Genomic DNA, 20,780 nt, shown 5'->3' with positions numbered 1-20,780 from the left:
AAGCACAATTATTCGTTTATTCCATTACAACAAAGTTAAAACAACCCCATAAATTATGCATTCGGTTCTCAGACCTGCAAAAATATGCACTTAGTCTTAGAACCAAAAGCATTTTTTTTCTTATGAAAAATCCACGGAAGCCTCTGACAAGACCAGCCTTTAATTTATTGGACGAAATATTTTTTTTTTAAACCAACAAAAAAAAAACCAAACAAACCTAAAACAAAATAACGTTAAAATTTTAAGTAAACGTTTATTTACAGGATTTAGTATTAAATTAATAACGTTTTTTTTGTCATATAAAATATTAAATGTGACATTGCAATACCAATACTGATATGTTTTCATTCATCGGTTTCTAAAACAAGCTCTCATCCCAAATAAACAAAACAAACAAACCCTTTTTTTTTAATTTAAAAAAAAAAGATGCTGGTTTAAACGAAAAGTATTATATTTTAATTTTTTTTTTTTACATGAATACCCATTCCAGATAAGCTTTTTCAAAATTGTTTTTTTTTTATTTTTTTTTACATTCACAGCCTTCAGATTAAATGGACATTAAAAAAAAATAACAACAATAATCTTGATGATAGTGATAATAATAATAATAATAATAATAATAATAATAATAATAATAATAATGGTTGCTCCCATAAAATTGCAGTCTCAAAATAATCAAAAGTTTTCAAACAGGAAAACTCTAGAGATTCGGGCTTGATCAACGTAAATGTTAGAGTAGGCCACTTTTACCTCAATCTCTTTTCTCTGATTCACCTTTATTTTTCTAAATGTTTATTTTAGAAATACAAAGATAAAAACAGAGTTCCATCTCACTCCATTGCATATTTTAGTAGACTTAGATAAATTTTACTATCTAATATCAGATTATCATTCCTTTAATAGCATTCTCTTTGAATTCATTTCGATTGAGTGAATACTTTTCTTTCAACCTTGTCACCTCCTAGCCGCTTTAAATAAGCTGATTGATTTGATATTCATTACTCACTTCTGTCAAAAACCTTGGCGGCCAAGATATAATATTCCTTCATATCATTTATGTGTTCAAAATTTGTATCTTACTCTCTGGACCTTGTCGATCACTTCATTTGATTGATTTCCACCATCAAGACGTTGCAGCTCCCTTTACAATCTATAACGATGTCAGATTGACCAGTGGTAACACCATCAAGAAACTATAGAACCTGGAATTGTAACTCTCAGCTTGGAAGTGGCAATCCACAAATCCAAATATAACCCAAGATCCTTTTACCATTTGAAAGACTCATCATCTCATCACGATCACACAAGTTACGTAAAAATCCTCATCTATTCATTTGTAATTGAGATCATCATTCATTTTTTAAACTCATTCCATTAAAATTCAGCATTCTATACACATCATCTAAAAACAATTTGTCATTGTTCTTTTAAAGTATCTGATAAATTTTATGGGCCCTTGTACATCATAAGTTATAAATGTAGTCGAACTAGGTCTTGAGCACTCATCAGACCACGACAATCCCGTTCCTCCAACCACTTCAACATTACGAAATTGAAATAAACAATATAACTATCTTCACCAAAACTGAATGTTTATCAGTCGGTTCCTGTGCTGACGATGTTTTCCAGAGCCTCCGTTTCTCCACTTGCAATGGACGTCAGGGCCTCTCCAAGGCTGAATACACTGATGTGACCCTTGCCATCTCCTGTGGCCAAAATGCGTTTTCTGGAAAAGAAATCGTCTCCTTAGGGTCATGTACTGTCAAAATCTCATCACAATCATATAAGTTATGTATAATCATCATATACTCAGTTGTAACTGTGATAATCATTCATTTATATGGAAAACCCATTTAATGCTTGTCATTTTAAAAAGTAATTAGTAAATTCTTAGGGGCCTTGTATATATTTCATAAACGTGGTCGTGTTAGCTCTCAAGCACTCATTATCAAACCATGACACATACTTTAAGAAATCAAAGAGCAGGTACCGGTATAAGATAGAGAACTGAACAAGTGCATATGACCTTGAGGTCGACTGATTATTTGGGATGGTTTTTAAAATATTTTCTTTCTTGCTTTGTCTGGCACTTTTCATACACACTTGTTCAATTCTTTATGTGACACATACTTTGGTTGTTTCAAAACATATCTTAATCTTAGATTTTGTAAAACAATTCCACTGATACTTAAACCCCTCATGTCAGCCATCTGAGGTAGGAAAATTAAAACAATGCCACCCGTTATAGGAGTTTACAGGTCAAAAATAGTAACTTGCTGGATGCACGACAAATATCACAAACTCTGGCCCAAAAGGTGTGTCTTTGGGTAAGACACAGTACCTCCACTTCGAGGGTGTTAATATCAGAAGATTAACTAACACTTCAAAATCCTTAACATTATGTAGTCTGGCATCAACTTTCACTTTTAATGAGTTTTAATGACTTAGAGATGCTCATTAAGTTCTGAAATAGGAGACAAAATTTCGTAATTTTATTAATTTTTTGTAGTAGTAGACAGGTCTGCATATTTTTGTGCAGCTATGTGATCTAGTGGAATGACACTCGCTTTCAGATCGGAAGGTCCTGTCGCTCGGCGCATTGTTGAGTCCTTGGAAAAGGCTCTTTACTCACATTCTCTCACCGTACTCAGGTATAAAATGAGTACCTGGCCGTTAACAGTGTTGTCTCTGTCCCAAAAAATTGTAATATCACCTAACAGATGTCATGTCTCGTCCTACATGTTATGTGTTGCTGTTGGCTAGGGACGCCTTGTAAAGCGCTTTGAGCATGTTTAGTGGATATTGCGTGATAAAAAAGCTCAATTTAAAATTTTAAATATTTTATTCCATACATCCTGACACTGAGAACTATTTTATTGACTCACTGTTGTGGGTTAAACTGCAAGCTGTAGACGGCCGTCTTGTCAGGACTGGCCTCTAGTTTGTGTAACGGTACCAGCTGGCCATTGCGTAAATCATAAATGAGCAGATGGCCATTCTCTGATACGGCCCCGAGGACGGATGGCCTGGATGGGGACCATTTGGCCGAGTAGATGTAGCCATCGCTGGGCTCAATGGTCAGAACTGGCTGATCCTAATATTTGAAGAGAATGAAATGGATAAAGCAATAAAATACAACATAATTTGAATAAAAGATAATGCTTTTGAATAGATGCAAGAATTACCAAGTATCATTGTGAATTAAAAATTTTAATAAAATCATGCCCTTCCGCCACGACATCATAAGATATCGTCGCCTAGGCACCACGAAGGAATATAGATAATTCATTAAACAATATGTCTGATGTCAACAGGAATCACTCATGTTGTCTAAGTGAGCAAATTGGGGGTTAATAATATTGCTCAAGGAAAAAAAAAACGAAAGTGCCTGAATCGGGGCTCGAACCACGGACATATCCGGGTCACGGTGCAATGCCTTGACCACTCGGCCACTTCACTCCCTTTTTCACCCTATAATTTTGAATTGCTTGAGCTAAAGTGACAGGATCAAAATAAAGTGTAAACCCCCAATTATTCATAACTCAATATTCAATTCAAGTTATCCATTGCAAATGAGACAATTCTAACTCCTTCTGTGCAATCTCATTTGGCATTCAACTTGACATCTTTACAGGGATAATTCAACAAACATTCAAAAAATATAATTTCATGAACTGATATTAGGCTGCTAGAAGCTGTGGAGTGGACTGTAAAAAATAATAAACAAAAATGAATGCAACAGCTTCAGAAAAGAACAAAATACCAAACACGGAACGTTTTGGGCTCAAAATCCTTCTTCAGCCAACAACAAAAAACATTAGAGACATAAATACATTACTAAATTCCAGATAGATCACAGAGATATTTTGTAGGTCCTCTCTGTAGAAAAATCTTGGAAAGTAAACCTTTGGTTGTTGGCTGAAGAAGGGTTTTGAGCCCGAAACATTACATATTTGGTATTTTGTTGTCTCTGAAGCTGTTATAATCATTATTGTTTATTACTTTCATCAACTGTTTAGTTTACTGAGTATGGGCTTGAACTGAGACATTTTTTCTTTTGTATGCAGTTTTATTTTAAGCACTTCACTTTTACCACACTATACTACTAGTACTATTACATTATTATTACATCAACACTACATCAATGTTAGCCTTAATTTAGGAATTAGAAATGTATAACCTACATACTTGCAACATGTTATAGATACGTAGACACTGATCCATCCCTGCACTTAAAAAAGCATGACGGTGAAATCTAGAACATTCAACAGAATGGACAGGGCCGTGATGAGGCTGATATGTGAAGGTCACAGGGGAACATAAAGGAACAGACGACTCAATATGACCTGTGGAGGCAAAAAACAAAAAAACTAAATTTTAAAAACCTTGTTAGCTCCCATTATTGTCTTCACTTTTGTTGTTATGATTATCATCAGCAAAAGTGACTGGAGTAGCTAGGATTGTTAGATCTAATGGAAGCACTTTGCCATCCAAAGGTTAGCAAGCATTTGTTAGTGTCGAGTATTCTCTAGTAAATTTAACAGACCCAGCTACTTAGTCACTGTTGCTGAGAGGAAAGAAGGATGAGAAAAGTAACTAACCCAAGCCAGGGATGTCCTTTGCTAAAATAAAAAAATCCTGAAAATATTTCTCATAAACAACAAATATGAAAATATTCCATGCAAAGCTTCTCTTCATCAAATGGTATCACCCTTATATCACAGAAAAGGACCCAAATCCATCTAGCTTACCCTTAACTATAACTTTTTAAACAATTAATGCTTTCCAATCAACCCACCAGCACCAAACAAGGCTAGCCCTAAAATTTCAATTTTCAAGCTAAAGGTCATCCATGTCTTTTCTGACTGAAAACTAGTTTGTTTGGTTGTAGTTAAGTTCTGCCAATGAGCTTCAGTCTTAGTGACTGATATTATCTTTAAAATATAAATAAATAAATAAATAATTTTCTTTTAGTAGAGAAGCTATATGGTCTTGTGATATGACACTTGCTTTTGGATCGGAAGGTCCTGGGTTCGAGCCTCGCTCTGTGCATAGTTGAGTCTTTGGAAAAGGCTCTTTACTCACATTCTTTCACTATACTCAGGTGTTAAATAAATACCTGATCGTTAACAGCGATATCTTTGTTGGAAAAAAATTGTAACAGGCGTCATGTCTGGTTCTACATGTTAAGTGTTGCTGTTGGCCAGAGACCCCTTGTAAAGCACATTGAACACGTTTAGTGGACTTTATAAAAGTTGACGTTTTTTATTTTTAATGTTAAATATGGAGTTAGTAACCACGTTTATTTAATTTTTTTTTCTTAACAAAAGCAAACATTTCTATTTCCTATACTCATTTATCATAACTAGAATTTTCCTCATTAAATCTGGGGTCCATTTGTACTTACTGCCTGCAGGATTTCCTTTAGCGTGAATGTTGCACTTGAACAGGCAGCCACTCTCGGATCCCAGGATAAATAGGTCTGGATCTTCATGACTGAATGATATACTCGTTACCCCGACCTCTTTGTCACTTCTTACGCCCCGGACTTTCATTGATCTCGGTAAACTCTGAGACATTAATACAAACCTGGCAAAAAAAAAAAAGAAAAGAAATAAAAGAAATAAATAAAAGAAAAAACATCAAAAAGAAAAAAAAGAAAAAAAAAAAGTAATCTGAAGCAAATATTATTTCTGTTTAAAAAACTATAAAAACTAAAATGGTTTGTAATGAGAAGATACATATTCGGTAAACAACCTTTATTAAAGAAAGTAATTAAAATAATTTTAATACTTCGATACCTAACTATTCTTTTATTTCATTTGTTTGAAGATAGTAAAAACAAATTTTGTAAGGGGTATATTTTACAAAGACAGACAAAAGAGGCTGATAATTTTTTTAAAAACCAACAAATACACCAACAAAAAAAATAATTAAAAATTACAGTCTTAGCCAAAACCCATTCTCCTGGCTCAGAAAGAAATGATTATTTTGACTGTTTTTTTTTTAACCTCAAGTTTTCTGTCTGCTACGTCTGATAATGCGCCACACAACTTTTCAAATGATATTTTAATGCATGAAATACCTGATATGCGTAGATCTAAGTCTAAGCTATAATACCTTATATAAAAATCTTAAAGTTCTAAAACATTATTCTTTGATAAGTTTAACATTATAAAAAGGATTCACTTTTTTTTAAATGGCGCAATACTCAAAACTATTGATTGCATTTTTTTCCATTTTAAATAATGTGTATATTATTTGGTGTGACATTAGTATCATAAAATTGACGAATGTTTACGTACCCAGCAGACAGTTTCAATTTCCCCTTCTTTGTGTCCAATTTCCATATCAGGACTTTGCCATCGCTACTTACACTAACAATCTGATTTAAATGACATGAAAGGAACAAATAATAATAAACATTTTTTTTCTTTTTTCGATGACTACTATGTTACTAGTGTGCATCTGTGTGAGTGTGTCTATGTCAATATTGTATTGTTATAAATGTGTAACCAAATGACAAATTGCCACTTTTTTGGGGACAATAAAGATATATTATTATTATTATTATTATTATTATTATTATTATTATTATTATTATTATTATTATTATTATTATTATTATTATTATTATTATTATTATTATTATCATTATTATAAGCACACCTACGAACATAATGAATCTATTCACACATTGTTGTAATTTAAAGCAGATCAATTCAAATATAAAAGTCAAAGGGATCCAGTGGACGTTGGTCTATTCATGTTGCTTTGTTGTCTGGTATTTTGACACTTGCATCAAATCTGTATGTCACTGGTTCGAGTTCAGTTTAGAGTTCTTGGAAAAGACTCTTCACTCACATTATCTCACTATACTCAGGTGAAGAATGACAGATATGATGTCATCTCTGAAACATTAAGTGATGTTGATATGGTGCTTTGAGCATAGTTTAATGGATATTGTGCTATACATGTGCTCAATCTTTAAAAAAAAAAAGAAGATAATTAATGGGTTTTTTTTTAAATTAAAAAAAATAACAAACAAGTAACCCCCCCCCCCCCCCCCAAAAAAAAAAAAAAAAAGATTTGCATAAATGAAAATGATAATAAAAATCTTAATAATGATATTAAATATCTCCAAGAATGCGGTTTTATATTTAACAAACTGTGGGGGGATGGGGGGGGGGGGGGGGGGGGAGGAGGAGGAGAAATGCGATGCAGTATTTTATTGTCCAGCAATGTACACACCATCCAAGTCAATGGGTTATCTTCGAAAAAAACCCCAAACAATTGGGATTTCTAAAAATAGAATTTTTTTTCTGGTCTTTTTATCCAACAGCAAAGAGAAAAAAATTGTCAGTGCATGAATATTTCATCTGTTTATATTTTTTTACAAGTGAAATAAGTATATTTATGTAACCCTTTGTCTTACGAAGTGGTATGGGATAAATAGAAATATTTCCGCTGCAGTAGTCTGATCACATAAAACTTACATTGTATTCTCGTTTCTTTGACGTCTGACTTTTTAACCAATGGACTTTACTGACAGGTTCTCTGTGGGCATCATCACCGATGCCAGAGGTCGCCAAGACAAGGTCGTCTTCTTTGCTTAAATCCCATAAAATTACCTCACCTGAGGATACACAATTTTACTCTTAGCATTGCAAAATAAATAATTTAAAACATTTGTAACATATAGTTCAATTATGATTTCAAACTCTTGATTAAAAAAAAAAATAAAAAAAAAATAAAATAAAATAATAATAATAATAATAATAATAATAATAATAATAATAATAATAATAATAATAATAATAATAATAATAATAATAATAATAATAATAATAATGATAATAATAATAATAATAATAATAATAATAATAATAATAATAATAATAATAATAATAATAACAATAATACCGTTGATATTTGCTGGGAAATAAAAGTTATTGCGAACAGGTACTCATCTTTCTCAATTATTATAGATACCACTGTATTTTGGAAAATAACAGAGATCTGTCGGTGATCTCAAATGAGCCGTGAAATAGGGTGACCAGATGGCGATTCCCAAAGTCAAATGACTTATTATTAAGTGCTTTTAGCAAGGTAATATATGAAGAAAATGTACGGCAATATGAATATATAGTCAATAATTTAAAGAATAATATACAAACGGAAAAACAAAATAAAATCTAAATTAAAATCTTTTACAATTTTTTACATTTATAATTCTAAATGCCTAATCACCATACTTTTTGTAGTTCAAGGCTTACAAACCTCTCTTAGATTACATTGAGAAAGCACAACATGACTATTGGTTCTTTTCTCAACTGGTAACCAATGCAATTCATTTAGTAAAGGTAGGTAATCAAATTTGCTTTACCCAAATTTCAAGCTCAGCCTTCAATTGCTGTAAAAATAATTTACCATTGAAATTTCCACCAGCAATCCAAGCTGGGTTTACAGGATGGAACTCCAAACACATGATACAACACGGCGAATCAATAACTGTGTCAGGCTTGTCCTCCTTCACTGTCCTTCTGTCGAGATTCCATGTACACAACACAGCTCTGTGTGTACACCAGTCCTCATGGTCAAACCTCCCATACGTTACAAGGTTAAGGGAAATGATTGTATCATTCTTATACATTAACCCTCTCCTTACCAACTATAGGAAAATCGTCGAATTCGTTTCAATACAACCAACATTTTTTCTTACTCAAATTTCTTTTAAACAGCATAAAATTTTAAGAAAATGAACAGTGTGTTGTAGAGCATGTTTTTCTAAAGAAATTATGTATCACAAGAATTATACTGCTATTATGTCTAGGTGATAAAAAATCTATTTTGTGTTAGTTGGGTGTGAAGTTTTGGGGAAAAGAACCCCATGAATCATACATCTTGGAATTTTATCAATTGCACCTATTGTTACTATTAAAAGATAAATGAGTAAAATTAAAGGGGGGGGGGGGGGGGGGGGGAGAAGAAGAAGAAAAAAAGACTGAAAAGAAAGGCAGACATTGATATAGGAATAGGAGTACAAAAATTATATAATGATAAACAGCATCATATTATATGACTAGTGATGCCACTTGGTATATTTTTAAAAGTCTCAAAAATTGTGTGAATGCTATAGTACAGCATAGTAGGTATTTGTCATTTCATTTGAGAGTAAATAATAAACAAAGTCATAAAAGTGGACAGATTTTAAACTAAATGGATAAAATAAAAAGCAGAAATTTACTTTTAAAAGTTTTGGCTTGTGTCAGACCATCACAACTGGAGAAGCCGGAGAATTTGGTCAATTGCAAAAAGGGCAGATTTCAGGCTAAAGCTGGAAGAGTGGCACGTTGAGAATGAATGAGCTGATATGTGTGATACATAGTGCAAATAGTGTGTTGAGTGGACTCACAATATAAAATACAAACCCACTTCCTGAAATTAATTTAAACTGGAAGTGAAAATAATAAAAGCTCAGAATCTATCTATGAGTTAAATATAAAGTATTCGAATTATTTAAAATTACTGTCACCAATACTAATATTAGCCTGAAAGGATATGTAGCAGCTAAAGTTGAACCCGTGGCATTCCATGACAGGCCAGTAATTTGAAGCTGTGGACAGATAAAGAAATAAGGAAATACATTGTAAGTCTGGATATTTAACTTTTAATAAAACTATGCACTTAAACTATTCATTTTATAAACTTTACTATAACTGGATTATTACTATGCGCCCAGAGCCCTCCAGATGAAGGGAATCTACACCATTATTATTATTATTATTATTATTATTATTATTATTATTATTATTATTATTATTATTATTATTATTATTATTATTATTATTATTATTATCAATATTATTATTATTATTATTATTATTATCAATATTATTATTATTATTATTATTATTATTATTATTATTATTATTATTATTATTATTATTATTATTATTATTATTATTATTATTATTATTATGGGAACAATTATAAGTGGGTTAAATGGAATTGTGAAAACGATAAGAAACAATATGTGAAATTTATATATGTATATATGCCTCTGTCTGCTAACTAACTGTGTACCTTGAGCAAGTCACTTTGCTATAGTTCATGGGAGAACTTTTCTTACAGTGCAAAAGAATGGTGCTAATCACTAGTTTCACTCATGAAAAAAAAAACCCAACAAATAAATGACAAACATTGCCCAGAAATGAAATTTAAAAAAACAAACTTGAGCTTTTATAAAGGAAAACATCCACTAAATGTGCTCAAAGCACTTTACAAGGGGTCCGTACCAACAGTAACACTTAACATATAGGACTAGACATGACACCTGTTACTGTTAAGTGATATTATCATTTTTATTTAATACAGAGACAACGCTGTAAACAGCCAGGTACTAATTTTATCATCATCATCATCATTGCCTTTTTCACCCTGGGTCAGGGTATAGGCCACAGACAAACGGTTTCCATCCTCTATCCTGAGCTAACTTTTTTATCTCATTCCAGGTCTTACCACTTCTCTGTATATCAGCTTCTTTAATTCTTCTCCATGTTCCTCGTGGCCTTCCCCTTGATCTTCTGCCCACTAATTTTATACCTGAGTTTAATGAGCTCAGCTATGCGCTGCTTGGGACTCAAACCCAGGACCTTCTGATCAGAAGGCAAGTGTTATACTACTAGATCATATAGCCGCACAATTAGATAATGATAACACACTACCTGTTCAGTGAGATCTGGATAGCACAACTTATGGACGCAGGAAACATTTTCTGATGTTTCCCTCTGATCCCTGGAATCTGAAAAGTGGCAAAACGGTTCAGAATTACGAGTAACCTCAGGAAGCTTGATATTGATATCAGTAAAATGACAGCAGACTTGGACAATTATCAATTAGCACATTATTCTTTAAAGAGACTCCGTTGAGATTTATTGTTTTTTATCATCATCTGAGACTCCTTGTTGGTATCTGTGGCTAATCAGGTTCATGCATGGGGCCATAGGTATGTGAATTCTAATGGGGCTATTGGTATGTTCCCCGTGTGGTGTCCGGGGTCCCTCAACTGAGAGGGTCAAGAATAGCCCAACGCCAAGCCAGCGTGTCGTAAAAGGCGACTAATGGTGTGTGATTCCCCCATCTTTGAGTCACCTGGTCCTCCAGGTTGGGGGTTGGCAAAGGGTTAACACCCCTTTCCGTTAAACTCAAACCGTTACAGAAACACAGACAGACAAACCAAATCCTTTTTTTAGCTTGGGCGACCGAAGAGTTTCTGGAATTACAGAATTTATGAAGGACAACAGACAAAGCCGAAAGGACTCTGCTGACCCGATGACGTCTTCGCCAAACAAGCAGCTTCGAATTGCGTCGTGGAACGTTCGCACCATGTATGAAGCAGGAAAAAGCTCTCAAGTTGTGACTGAGATGAGAAGATACAGGCTGCATATACTTGGAGTAAGCGAAACCCACTGGATACAATCCGGACAGAAACACCTCAAGTCTGGGGAGAAGATTTTATATTCAGGGAGAGGGGACGGGATTCATACACAGGGAGTAGGAATAATTCTAAGCAAGTTTGCCCAGAAGTCACTGAGAGGATGGGAACAATGCGGAGAAAGGATCATCATGGCGTCCTTTACAACACGGAGTAAGAAGATCAGCATGAACATTGTACAGATCTATGCCCCAACAAATGATGCAACAGATGAGGACAAAGATACATTTTATGGTCTGCTACAACAAGTCATTGACAAGTTGCCAAGGAAAGACATCAACATATTGATGGGAGATGCTAATGCAAAAGTGGGACAGGATAACGTAGGCTATGAAGGTATCATGGGACGTCATGGCATGGGAGAAATGAATGATAATGGTGAGAGATTTGCAAATTTCTGTGCATTCAACAGTTTGGTGATTGGAGGATCAGTGTTCCCCCATAAGAGGATCCACAAAGCAACTTGGGTCTCACCAGATGGTGTGACAGAGAATCAGATTGATCATTTTTGTATCTCTCGTAGATTCAGACGTTCATTGGAAGATGTGACAGTACGGAGAGGGGCAGATGTTGGATCAGACCACCACCTGCTATTGGCAAAGCTTAAGCTCCGACTCAGAAAACACGGGCCAGATCACATACAAGAAGAAAATTCGAGGTGAATGCACTTGATGGGGAAAAGAATGAGGAATTCAAACTACAATTGAGTAATAGATTCCAACCTCTTACTGAGCTCGAGGAGGACATAGATGTAGAGTCACATTGGGCAAAGATCAAGGAAGTTTACATAACAACTTGCCACGAGGTATTGGGGGTAAAGAAATCGGAACATAAAGAATGGATAAGTCCAACCACCTTGGACCTTATTGAAAAGAGGAGAACAAGAAAGGAACAAGTGAATGCAAGCCGAACAAGGGCTTCAAGACTGGATGCACAAGAGCAGTATCGAGCCATAGCTAAGGAAGTCAAAAGATCTGTGAAGAAAGACAAGGAAGCATTCATGAACAGACTTGCAGAGAAAGCAGAAGCAGCAGCGACTGGAGGACACATGAGGATCCTTTATCAAACTACCAAGACACTTGCTGGAAAATATGGGAAACCAGAGGTACCAGTCAAAGACAAAGATGGGAAAACTATTTTTGGAAAAGAGGCTCAATCTGAACGATGGAGGGAACATTTCAACTGCCTTCTGAACAGACCACCACCAGACAACCAGCCAGAAATTTTGCCTGCAAGGAATGAGCTACCAATTAGCTGTGATCCACCATCGATAGCAGAGATTGTGGGTGCCATTAACAAGATGAAAAGGGGGAAAGCTGCTGGACCAGACCAGATTCCACCGGAGGCTCTAAAAGTTGATGCGGAAAGAAATGCTGAGGCCCTGCACCCACTATTTGAGAGAATCTGGAATGACGGGATATTCCCAAAGGATTGGAAGGAAGGACATCTTATCAAGCTTCCAAAGAAAGGGGACTTCAGTAATTGTAATAATTATCGAGGCATCACTCTTCTTTCTATCCCAGGAAAGGTTTTCAACCGTATTATTTTAGAGAGAATTAAGAATGCAACAGATGCTAAACTGCGGGACGAACAGGCAGGTTTTCGGAAAAACCGTTCAACCACCGACCAGATTGCCTCTCTGCGAGTCATAGTGGAACAGTCTATAGAATGGAACTCTCCTCTTATTGTCAACTTTCTGGATTACGAGAAGGCTTTCGACAGTATTGACAGAGCAACATTGTGGAAAATTCTGGCACATTATGGACTCCCTGAAAAGATAGTAAACCTCATTAAGGAAATGTATGAAGGATCAAGTTGCAGGGTTGTACATGAAGATCAGCTGACTGACAGCTTTGAAATTAAGACTGGTGTCAAGCAGGGATGCTTGCTCTCTCCATTCCTGTTCATCCTTGCCATTGATTGGCTAATGAAGGAAACCTCCAAAGGGAGAAGAAATGGGATACAGTGGACCCCCTGGACACAGTTGGATGATCTGGATTTTGCAGATGATCTGGCTCTTTTGTCCCACACCCAGGACCAGATGCAAACAAAAACCACAATTATAAACAGCCTCTCGGAATCAATTGGTCTAAGAATACACCCTGCAAAGTCAAAGGTCTTGAGGATAGGTACGCGTCAAAGGGAGCAGATCAAAGTAAAAGATCAGGAACTCGAAGATATAGACACTTTCTGCTATCTCGGAAGTATAATTGACAAGGATGGAGGCACGGAAGCAGAGGTGAAAGCACGAATAGGAAAGGCACAGGCTGCATTCACATCTTTGAACAGAGTTTGGAGAACTAAAGATATCTCCCTTCAACTAAAGCTAAGACTTTTCAACTCAAACGTGAAGTCTGTCCTACTGTATGGATGTGAAACTTGGAACGCATCACAGGCATGTATAAGGAGGGTACAGATTTTTGTAAACAGGTGCATGCGTAAGCTACTCAGAATAAAATGGATGGATAGAATAAAAAATGAAGAAGTATGGAAAAGAACACAGCAGAAACCAGTAGGAGAGGATATAGGAAGAAGACGATGGAGGTGGATTGGACACACGCTTAGAAAGAATGACTCAACTATAACAAAGAAAGTATTGGACTGGAACCCTCAGGGCAGAAGATCAAGGGGAAGGCCACGAGGAACATGGAGAAGAATTAAAGAAGCTGATATACAGAGAAGTGGTAAGACCTGGAATGAGATAAAAAAGTTGGCTCAGGATAGAGAAGGATGGAAACTGTTTGTCTGTGGCCTATACCCTGACCCAGGGTGAAAAAGGCAATGATGATATTGGTATGTGAATTCTGATGGGGCTATTGGTATGTGAATTCTGATGGGGCTATTGGTATGTGAATTCTGATGGGGCTATTGGTATGTGAATTCTGATGGGGCTATTGGTATGTGAATTCTGATGGGGCCATCGGTATGTAAATTCTTATGGGGCCATAGGTATGTAAATTCTTATCAATTTTTAAATCTGTATATTGACAAATGACCTATGAAGTGTGAATCTCTAGAATTATTTTTAATTTAAAATTACTCCCTGTGCAACGGCACCATTTGATTTCCTCACCCAGGCATTCCATGAAGGAATATAGATAATCCATCAAACAAAATATCGTCCATTACAACAATGTTAAATCAAGCCCATAATTGTATTTGATTATCAGACCTGCTAATATATACATCTAGACTTATCCTAATGAAATACAGTTCCAAATTTTTAATCAGCTCTGATTGACATTAAGATCTAAAATGAAAGAATGTAAACTTTATCCATTAAATTTTTACTTGTTACCTTCAAACGCCCTGCTCTTAATATTATTAGTAAGGCATTTCATGACAAGAGGCTCCACTCTCAGCAGGAATTCCGCAAGATCTTGATTGTCTTCATCGTCGAGCTGGACAGATCCATAATTACCACCAAGATCAGCCTGGACCTGACATAAAAACAACAGAATCTTTAAATATCAGAATATCCATCTACAGATGGTGATATGAATGGTTTATATAAGTATATATATATATATATATATATATATATATATATATATATTATATATATATATATATATATATATATATATATATATTACATATATACCACTCCTTTTATGTTTAAGTCGAGCACTTTTATTTCGTGGATTTTAATTCTATACATATAATATATTATATATATATATATATATATATATATATATATATATATATATATATATATAATAATAATAATAATAATAATAATAATAATAATAATAATAATAATAATAATAATAATAATAATAAATATATCTTTATTGTCCCCAAAAAAGTGGCAATTTGTCATTTGGTTACACATTTATAACAATACAATATTGACATAGACACACTCACACAGATGCACACTAGTAACATAGTAGTTTTCGTAAAAAAAAAAAAAAAAAAAAAAAAAAAAAATATATATATATATATATATATATATATATATATATATATATATATATATATATATATATATATATATATATATATATATATATATATATATATATATATATAATATATTATTTTTTAAAATATTTACCACAATGTTTGAGACAGTCTACATTAATGTTTCAGGCTTAATTTGCCATCGTCAGGACTGAGTTGTTTTGTTGACTGTTGTTGTTTCTTGAAGTGTTTCCGGTTTAAAGTTAATAAACAAGAATTTCCGCCGATGTGGACACGTTCCGTACATCTCACTTTTCGTGTTGAGTGTGGCTTCATGACGGTGTTTGATTAGAGTATATTTCTCTTCCAGGCATAAGCTACATTGTTTTGATATTGGTGTGTATCCTGTTGCTTTAGATAAAATTTTCCATGAAATGTTGTGGTCTAGTTTGTTGTCTTTTAATTTCCAAATATGTTCGCTGAGTTTTGTGGATGTTTTTTTTGTTAATGTTTCTAAATGTTGAGGTGTGGAGGTTGTATCTTGTTTTGAAATTATTTTCTGTTAGTCCTACATATTTTTCTTGCTTGTTTGTTTTAGTGTCTGTGACTGTGGCTTGGTAAATTAAACTTGATTCTAAGCATTGTTTGTTTAGCGGGCAATGTTCTTTATTTCTGCAGTTGCATTTTCTGGTGGGTGGGTTTTGCTCTTGTCGGTGGTTTATTAATATTTTTTTGTTGTGGCTTGAAATTATTTGTTCTATGTTGTCAGCACAAACATAGGACAGCAGTTCCTGAAGTTAATTGATACACACTTTCCAAAAAAACACAAGCTACATAAAATTATCAACAGGAATACCATAAAAATAAGCTACTCGTGTATGCGCAACATAGAACAAACAATGCTTAGAATCAAGTTTAATTTACCAAGCCACAGTCACAGAAACTAAAACAAACAAGCAAGAAAAATATGTAGGACTAACAGAAAATAATTTCAAAACAAGATACAACCTCCACACCTCAACATTTAGAAACACTAACAAAAAAACATCCACAAAACTCAGCGAACATATTTGGAAATTAAAAGACAACAAACTAGACCACAACATTTCATGGAAAATTTTATCTAAAGCAACAGGATACACACCAATATCAAAACAATGTAGCTTATGCCTGGAAGAGAAATATACTATAATCAAACACCGTCATGAAGCCACACTCAACACGAAAAGTGAGATGTACGGAACGTGTCCACATCGGCGGAAATTCTTGTTAATTAACTTTAAACCGGAAACACTTCAAGAAACAACAACAGTCAACAAAACAACTCAGTCCTGACGATGGCAAATTAAGCCTGAAACATTAATGTAGACTGTCTCAAACATTGTGGTAAATATTTTAAAAAATAATAATTCGCTCCATTACTACACGTCGAGCACTTTTCGTACCATATTTGTATCAAACACGATTCAATATATATATATATATATATATATATATATATATATATATATATATATATATATATATATATATATATATATATATATATGATGGAGACCAAAGAACTATAACTGAGTAATTGCTGTAATCTCAATAGTTTTTGAAAATAAAAAAACAAAACAAAACTAGAGAGTATTTTTATAGGGCAATATCCACTAAACATGCTCAAAGAGTTTTACAAGAGATCCCAAGCCAATTGCAGCACTTAAAATATAGGATGAGACATGATGCTTTAAAGGTGATATTACAATTTTTTTTCAGACAGTGACAACACTGTTAATACCAGGTACTCATTTTACACCTGAGTATAAAGCCTTTTCCAAAGCCTTTTTCAACTGTGCGCCACTCAGAGCAGGATTTGAACCCAGGACCTTCTGATCTGAAGGTGAGCGTCATACCACTAGACCACATAGCCGCATATAGAAGGAGACAGGGAAGAATGTAATATTACCTCTTGATCAAAAGTTTCATAAGATTGGATCTCAACACTGTCCGTATGGACTTCCCTTGTTTGACACTCTTGGTCAGCCACAGATCTGGAAAGAAAAATTGATAAGTATTATTCAATGGTCTACTGTACATTTTCTGTTCCAAGAAAGGTCTTAAAAATTATAAAATCATCTCAACATTTCAAAATAAGATATGTCAGTCTTCATCTTTAGTCTTTAGTAAGTTATGTATCCTTGGGGAGTTCCGAAATTACTCCCAACTGGTCTTGGAGTATCTCAGCCACCACACAGTTTATCAAAATAATCCCTCTTTTAATACTGGGGATGTAGGAGCTTTCGGAAGGCCTCCCCATACAAATACAAATAATTTCAAAGGAAAAGCAATAATTAGTATGATAGAAAGTTTTTAAGAATTGTTACTTAACCTGTCAGAATAAATTTCTTAAAAATTATTTTACCAACATTGTTGTTATAAAGGGAGTCACGATGGCTCAGTTGGTAGAGCACTCGCTTCACACACAAAGGGACCAAGATCGATCCTGGGTAAAGTTGAGATTTTTTTCCATTTCATGCTATAGAAACCGGGATAAACTCCAACTCCATGGGCCCAATGGCTCTGAAGGACTATATTTTGATAGAATCATAGACCTAATTATTACTAAGTCTTTGGCTGAAAAGGTAGAACTTGATGGAAGGATTGAATAAAACCAAACCCAAACTATGAAGTCTAATGCAGATAAAACAAATGGAGCAAGATAAATACAAAGGGCACTATGAACTTTCTTTTAAAAACAGAGCTACGGTTGGGTGGACAAGGGGGGGGGGGGGTCAGAAAAAATCTCAACTTCGCTGGGAATCAATCTCAGTCCCATTGCATGATTCGCTCTACCAACTGAATCTTGATCCCATCTTTTAAGCCATCGTATCCATAGGTTATTTAAATAACCTAAGAATGGCCAAATGTGACTTAAAAAGCAACACAGATTTCATGCGCACCGCAGAGGATCGTGATTCGTGGGGACAACTGACCGGCAACGTGCTCAAGAGTGCAAGCCACGATGGATGATGATGGATGGACATGGATCGTGATTCTTGCAGACAACTGACCGGCAACGTGCTCAAGAGTGCAAGCCACGATGGATGATGATGGATGGACATGGATAGACATGGATCATGATTCGTGGAGACAACTGACCGGCATCGTGCTCAAGAGTGCAAGCCACGATGGATGATCCATAGACATGGAATGCAAGATAAGTTGGAAGCCTTAACTAAAACTAAAACATATAAAAAGAAGAAATCAGCCACAAATAAATTGCAATAATAAAAAAACCCCAAAAAACCATCATATATTTAATTTATGTCAGGCGGTCGGTGTCGCTCTGTTAGAGCGATATCTAATATTTATCTCTAGGTCACGCTAGGTATCGCTAAGAAATTTTCTCCCTGATTGCATTGATTTTCTTAAGTTTACTGTGATGCGCCTGCATATGGAATTTCTACCCTAAATAATAATAAAACATGGTAAACGTATACTGACACACATACACACACATGGATAATGATAATGACAAATTAATGAAAGAAATAAAAAGGAAATATTAATAATAATAATAATAATAATAATAATAATAATAATAATAATAATAATAATAATAATGATAATAATAATAATAATAACAACAACAACAACAACAACAACAACAACAACAACAACAACAACAACAACAACAACAACAACAACAACAACAACAACAACAACAACAACAACAACAATAATAATAATAATAATAATAATAATAATAATAATAATAATAATAATAATAATAATAATAATAATAAGAAGAAGAAGAAGAAGAAGAAGAAGAAGAAGAGAGGCTTTCCTTTTTATATTCATGAATATACTGGAGCGATATCTAGTAATAAACAAATACAGCTTCCAAAATGAACAAAATACCAAACACAGAAAGTTTCTGGCTCAAGAAGGGTTTGGTTTTTTTTTACAGTAAAGTTCACAGCTTCTAGCAGCTTACCATCACTTTGGTTTTTTTATCAATATCTCGTGTTACGTTAAGTCTCGCTCTATGTGAGTGATAGCTAATGTTATGTTAAGTGTCACTCTATTAGAGTCAGAGTGATAGCTAGTCGCCGAAACCAGCTCAATAACAATAACTTCAATGCCAACACATATAAACAATAAATATTGACAATTATATTTTTTATGTCTAATAATATTTAGGCCACCTCTATTCGCAGTAGTACTGCAAATAGTGATTTCCTCCATTCGCAGTAGTAATGATTTAGTTGTGGTAGTGAGGATGACAATAAGGATTATGATGATGATATTATGGTGGCGACGGTTGCTGTAGTTTTGATAACAATGTGGAGGCTGCTGTTGTAGTAATGATGATGTGGTGGTGGCTGTAGTAGTAGAGGTAGTTTATTGAATGTAACTTCTATTATTTGCAGTCGCACTGAGAAATGAGTCATGAGCAACGGCGAGAGTGTGTATGTGTGTGTGTGTGTGTGTGTGAGAGAGAGAGAGAGAGAGAGAGAGAGAGAGCAAGAGAGAGAGATAGAGAGAGAGAGAGAGAGAGAGAGGGAGAGAGAGAGAGAGAGAGAGAGAGAGAGAGAGAGAGAGAGAGAAAGAGAGAGTCCTGGAACCTTTATAAAATATCTTTAACTAACTGTCAATAAAACAATAAACGGGTTTGGAACTATTCTCATTAAAGTAATCAGACAGATAAGCTGATAGATTTCAAGATGTGAACGAATGACCAAGTCGGAGAGGTGGGGGACGGGCATAGTTTGGTTGGGATAACAAAAACAAAACAATTCACGATCTTGTCAAGTTTCAGACTTGAAGGAAAAATTGAAACGTTCAAAATCTCAATTCTCAGTCAATTCTCGACAACACGCCATTTTGAACAGAAAATAAAGTGTTGTGTTCAAAGACTAATTTTCAGAAACGGGAGTGCACTTCCATCTACTACGAATGGTGATTTCAGTAATTAATATTTAATTGATTTGGGAATATTCACAAACCTTTCTTTCTTCCATGTCGATTTAAACTCTACTGGTTCAAGTGACTCGTCCGTAAACAAATCAGACATTTTAATCGTTCAATTGATGAGTATTAATGAGAATTCTCGATTCGAACATCTGAGTGCAGGAATGAAATCTACTTTTCCTTTCCGTTGCCTCCAAACATTTTAGTATCCCACTGGGCCGCATAAACGACAATTTCCGGTGGAAAACCCCTTCAGTTGTTTTTATTGATAATAAATAAAATAGATGATTTGATTTATACGTAAAATGGATTTAAATGTTAGGGATATTAAATATCGCACCAATTTTTTTCATTAAAAAATATATATATATATATTATAACCATTCACTGTTAAGATTTATCGTGTCATGGTTTG

At 34.3% G+C, this 20,780-nt stretch overlaps 1 protein-coding gene across 1 annotated transcript; it reads right to left on the bottom strand.

Annotated features, from left to right (window-relative positions):
- Nucleotides 1–233: 233 nt before the first annotated feature.
- LOC144964483 (cytoplasmic dynein 2 intermediate chain 2-like) lies at nucleotides 234–20,581 on the bottom strand. Its single transcript, XM_078898847.1, has 12 exons — nucleotides 20,401–20,581; nucleotides 17,358–17,442; nucleotides 14,796–14,937; nucleotides 10,728–10,804; nucleotides 9,566–9,616; nucleotides 8,431–8,614; nucleotides 7,497–7,636; nucleotides 6,306–6,385; nucleotides 5,408–5,589; nucleotides 4,189–4,346; nucleotides 2,886–3,094; nucleotides 234–1,726 (listed from the first exon to the last, which is right to left on the bottom strand). The coding sequence occupies exons 1-12, from the start codon at nucleotides 20,466–20,468 to the stop codon at nucleotides 1,597–1,599; spliced, it is 1,506 nt and encodes a 501-aa protein (XP_078754973.1). The 5' UTR covers nucleotides 20,469–20,581; the 3' UTR covers nucleotides 234–1,596.
- Nucleotides 20,582–20,780: the final 199 nt, after the last annotated feature.

Source organism: Berghia stephanieae, chromosome 2 (assembly GCF_034508935.2).
Source record: "Berghia stephanieae isolate SIO BIC M18660-M18661 chromosome 2, UCSD_Bste_1.3, whole genome shotgun sequence".
Taxonomy (NCBI): domain Eukaryota; kingdom Metazoa; phylum Mollusca; class Gastropoda; order Nudibranchia; family Aeolidiidae; genus Berghia; species Berghia stephanieae.
This window is presented reverse-complemented; position numbering and strand designations above follow the sequence as displayed.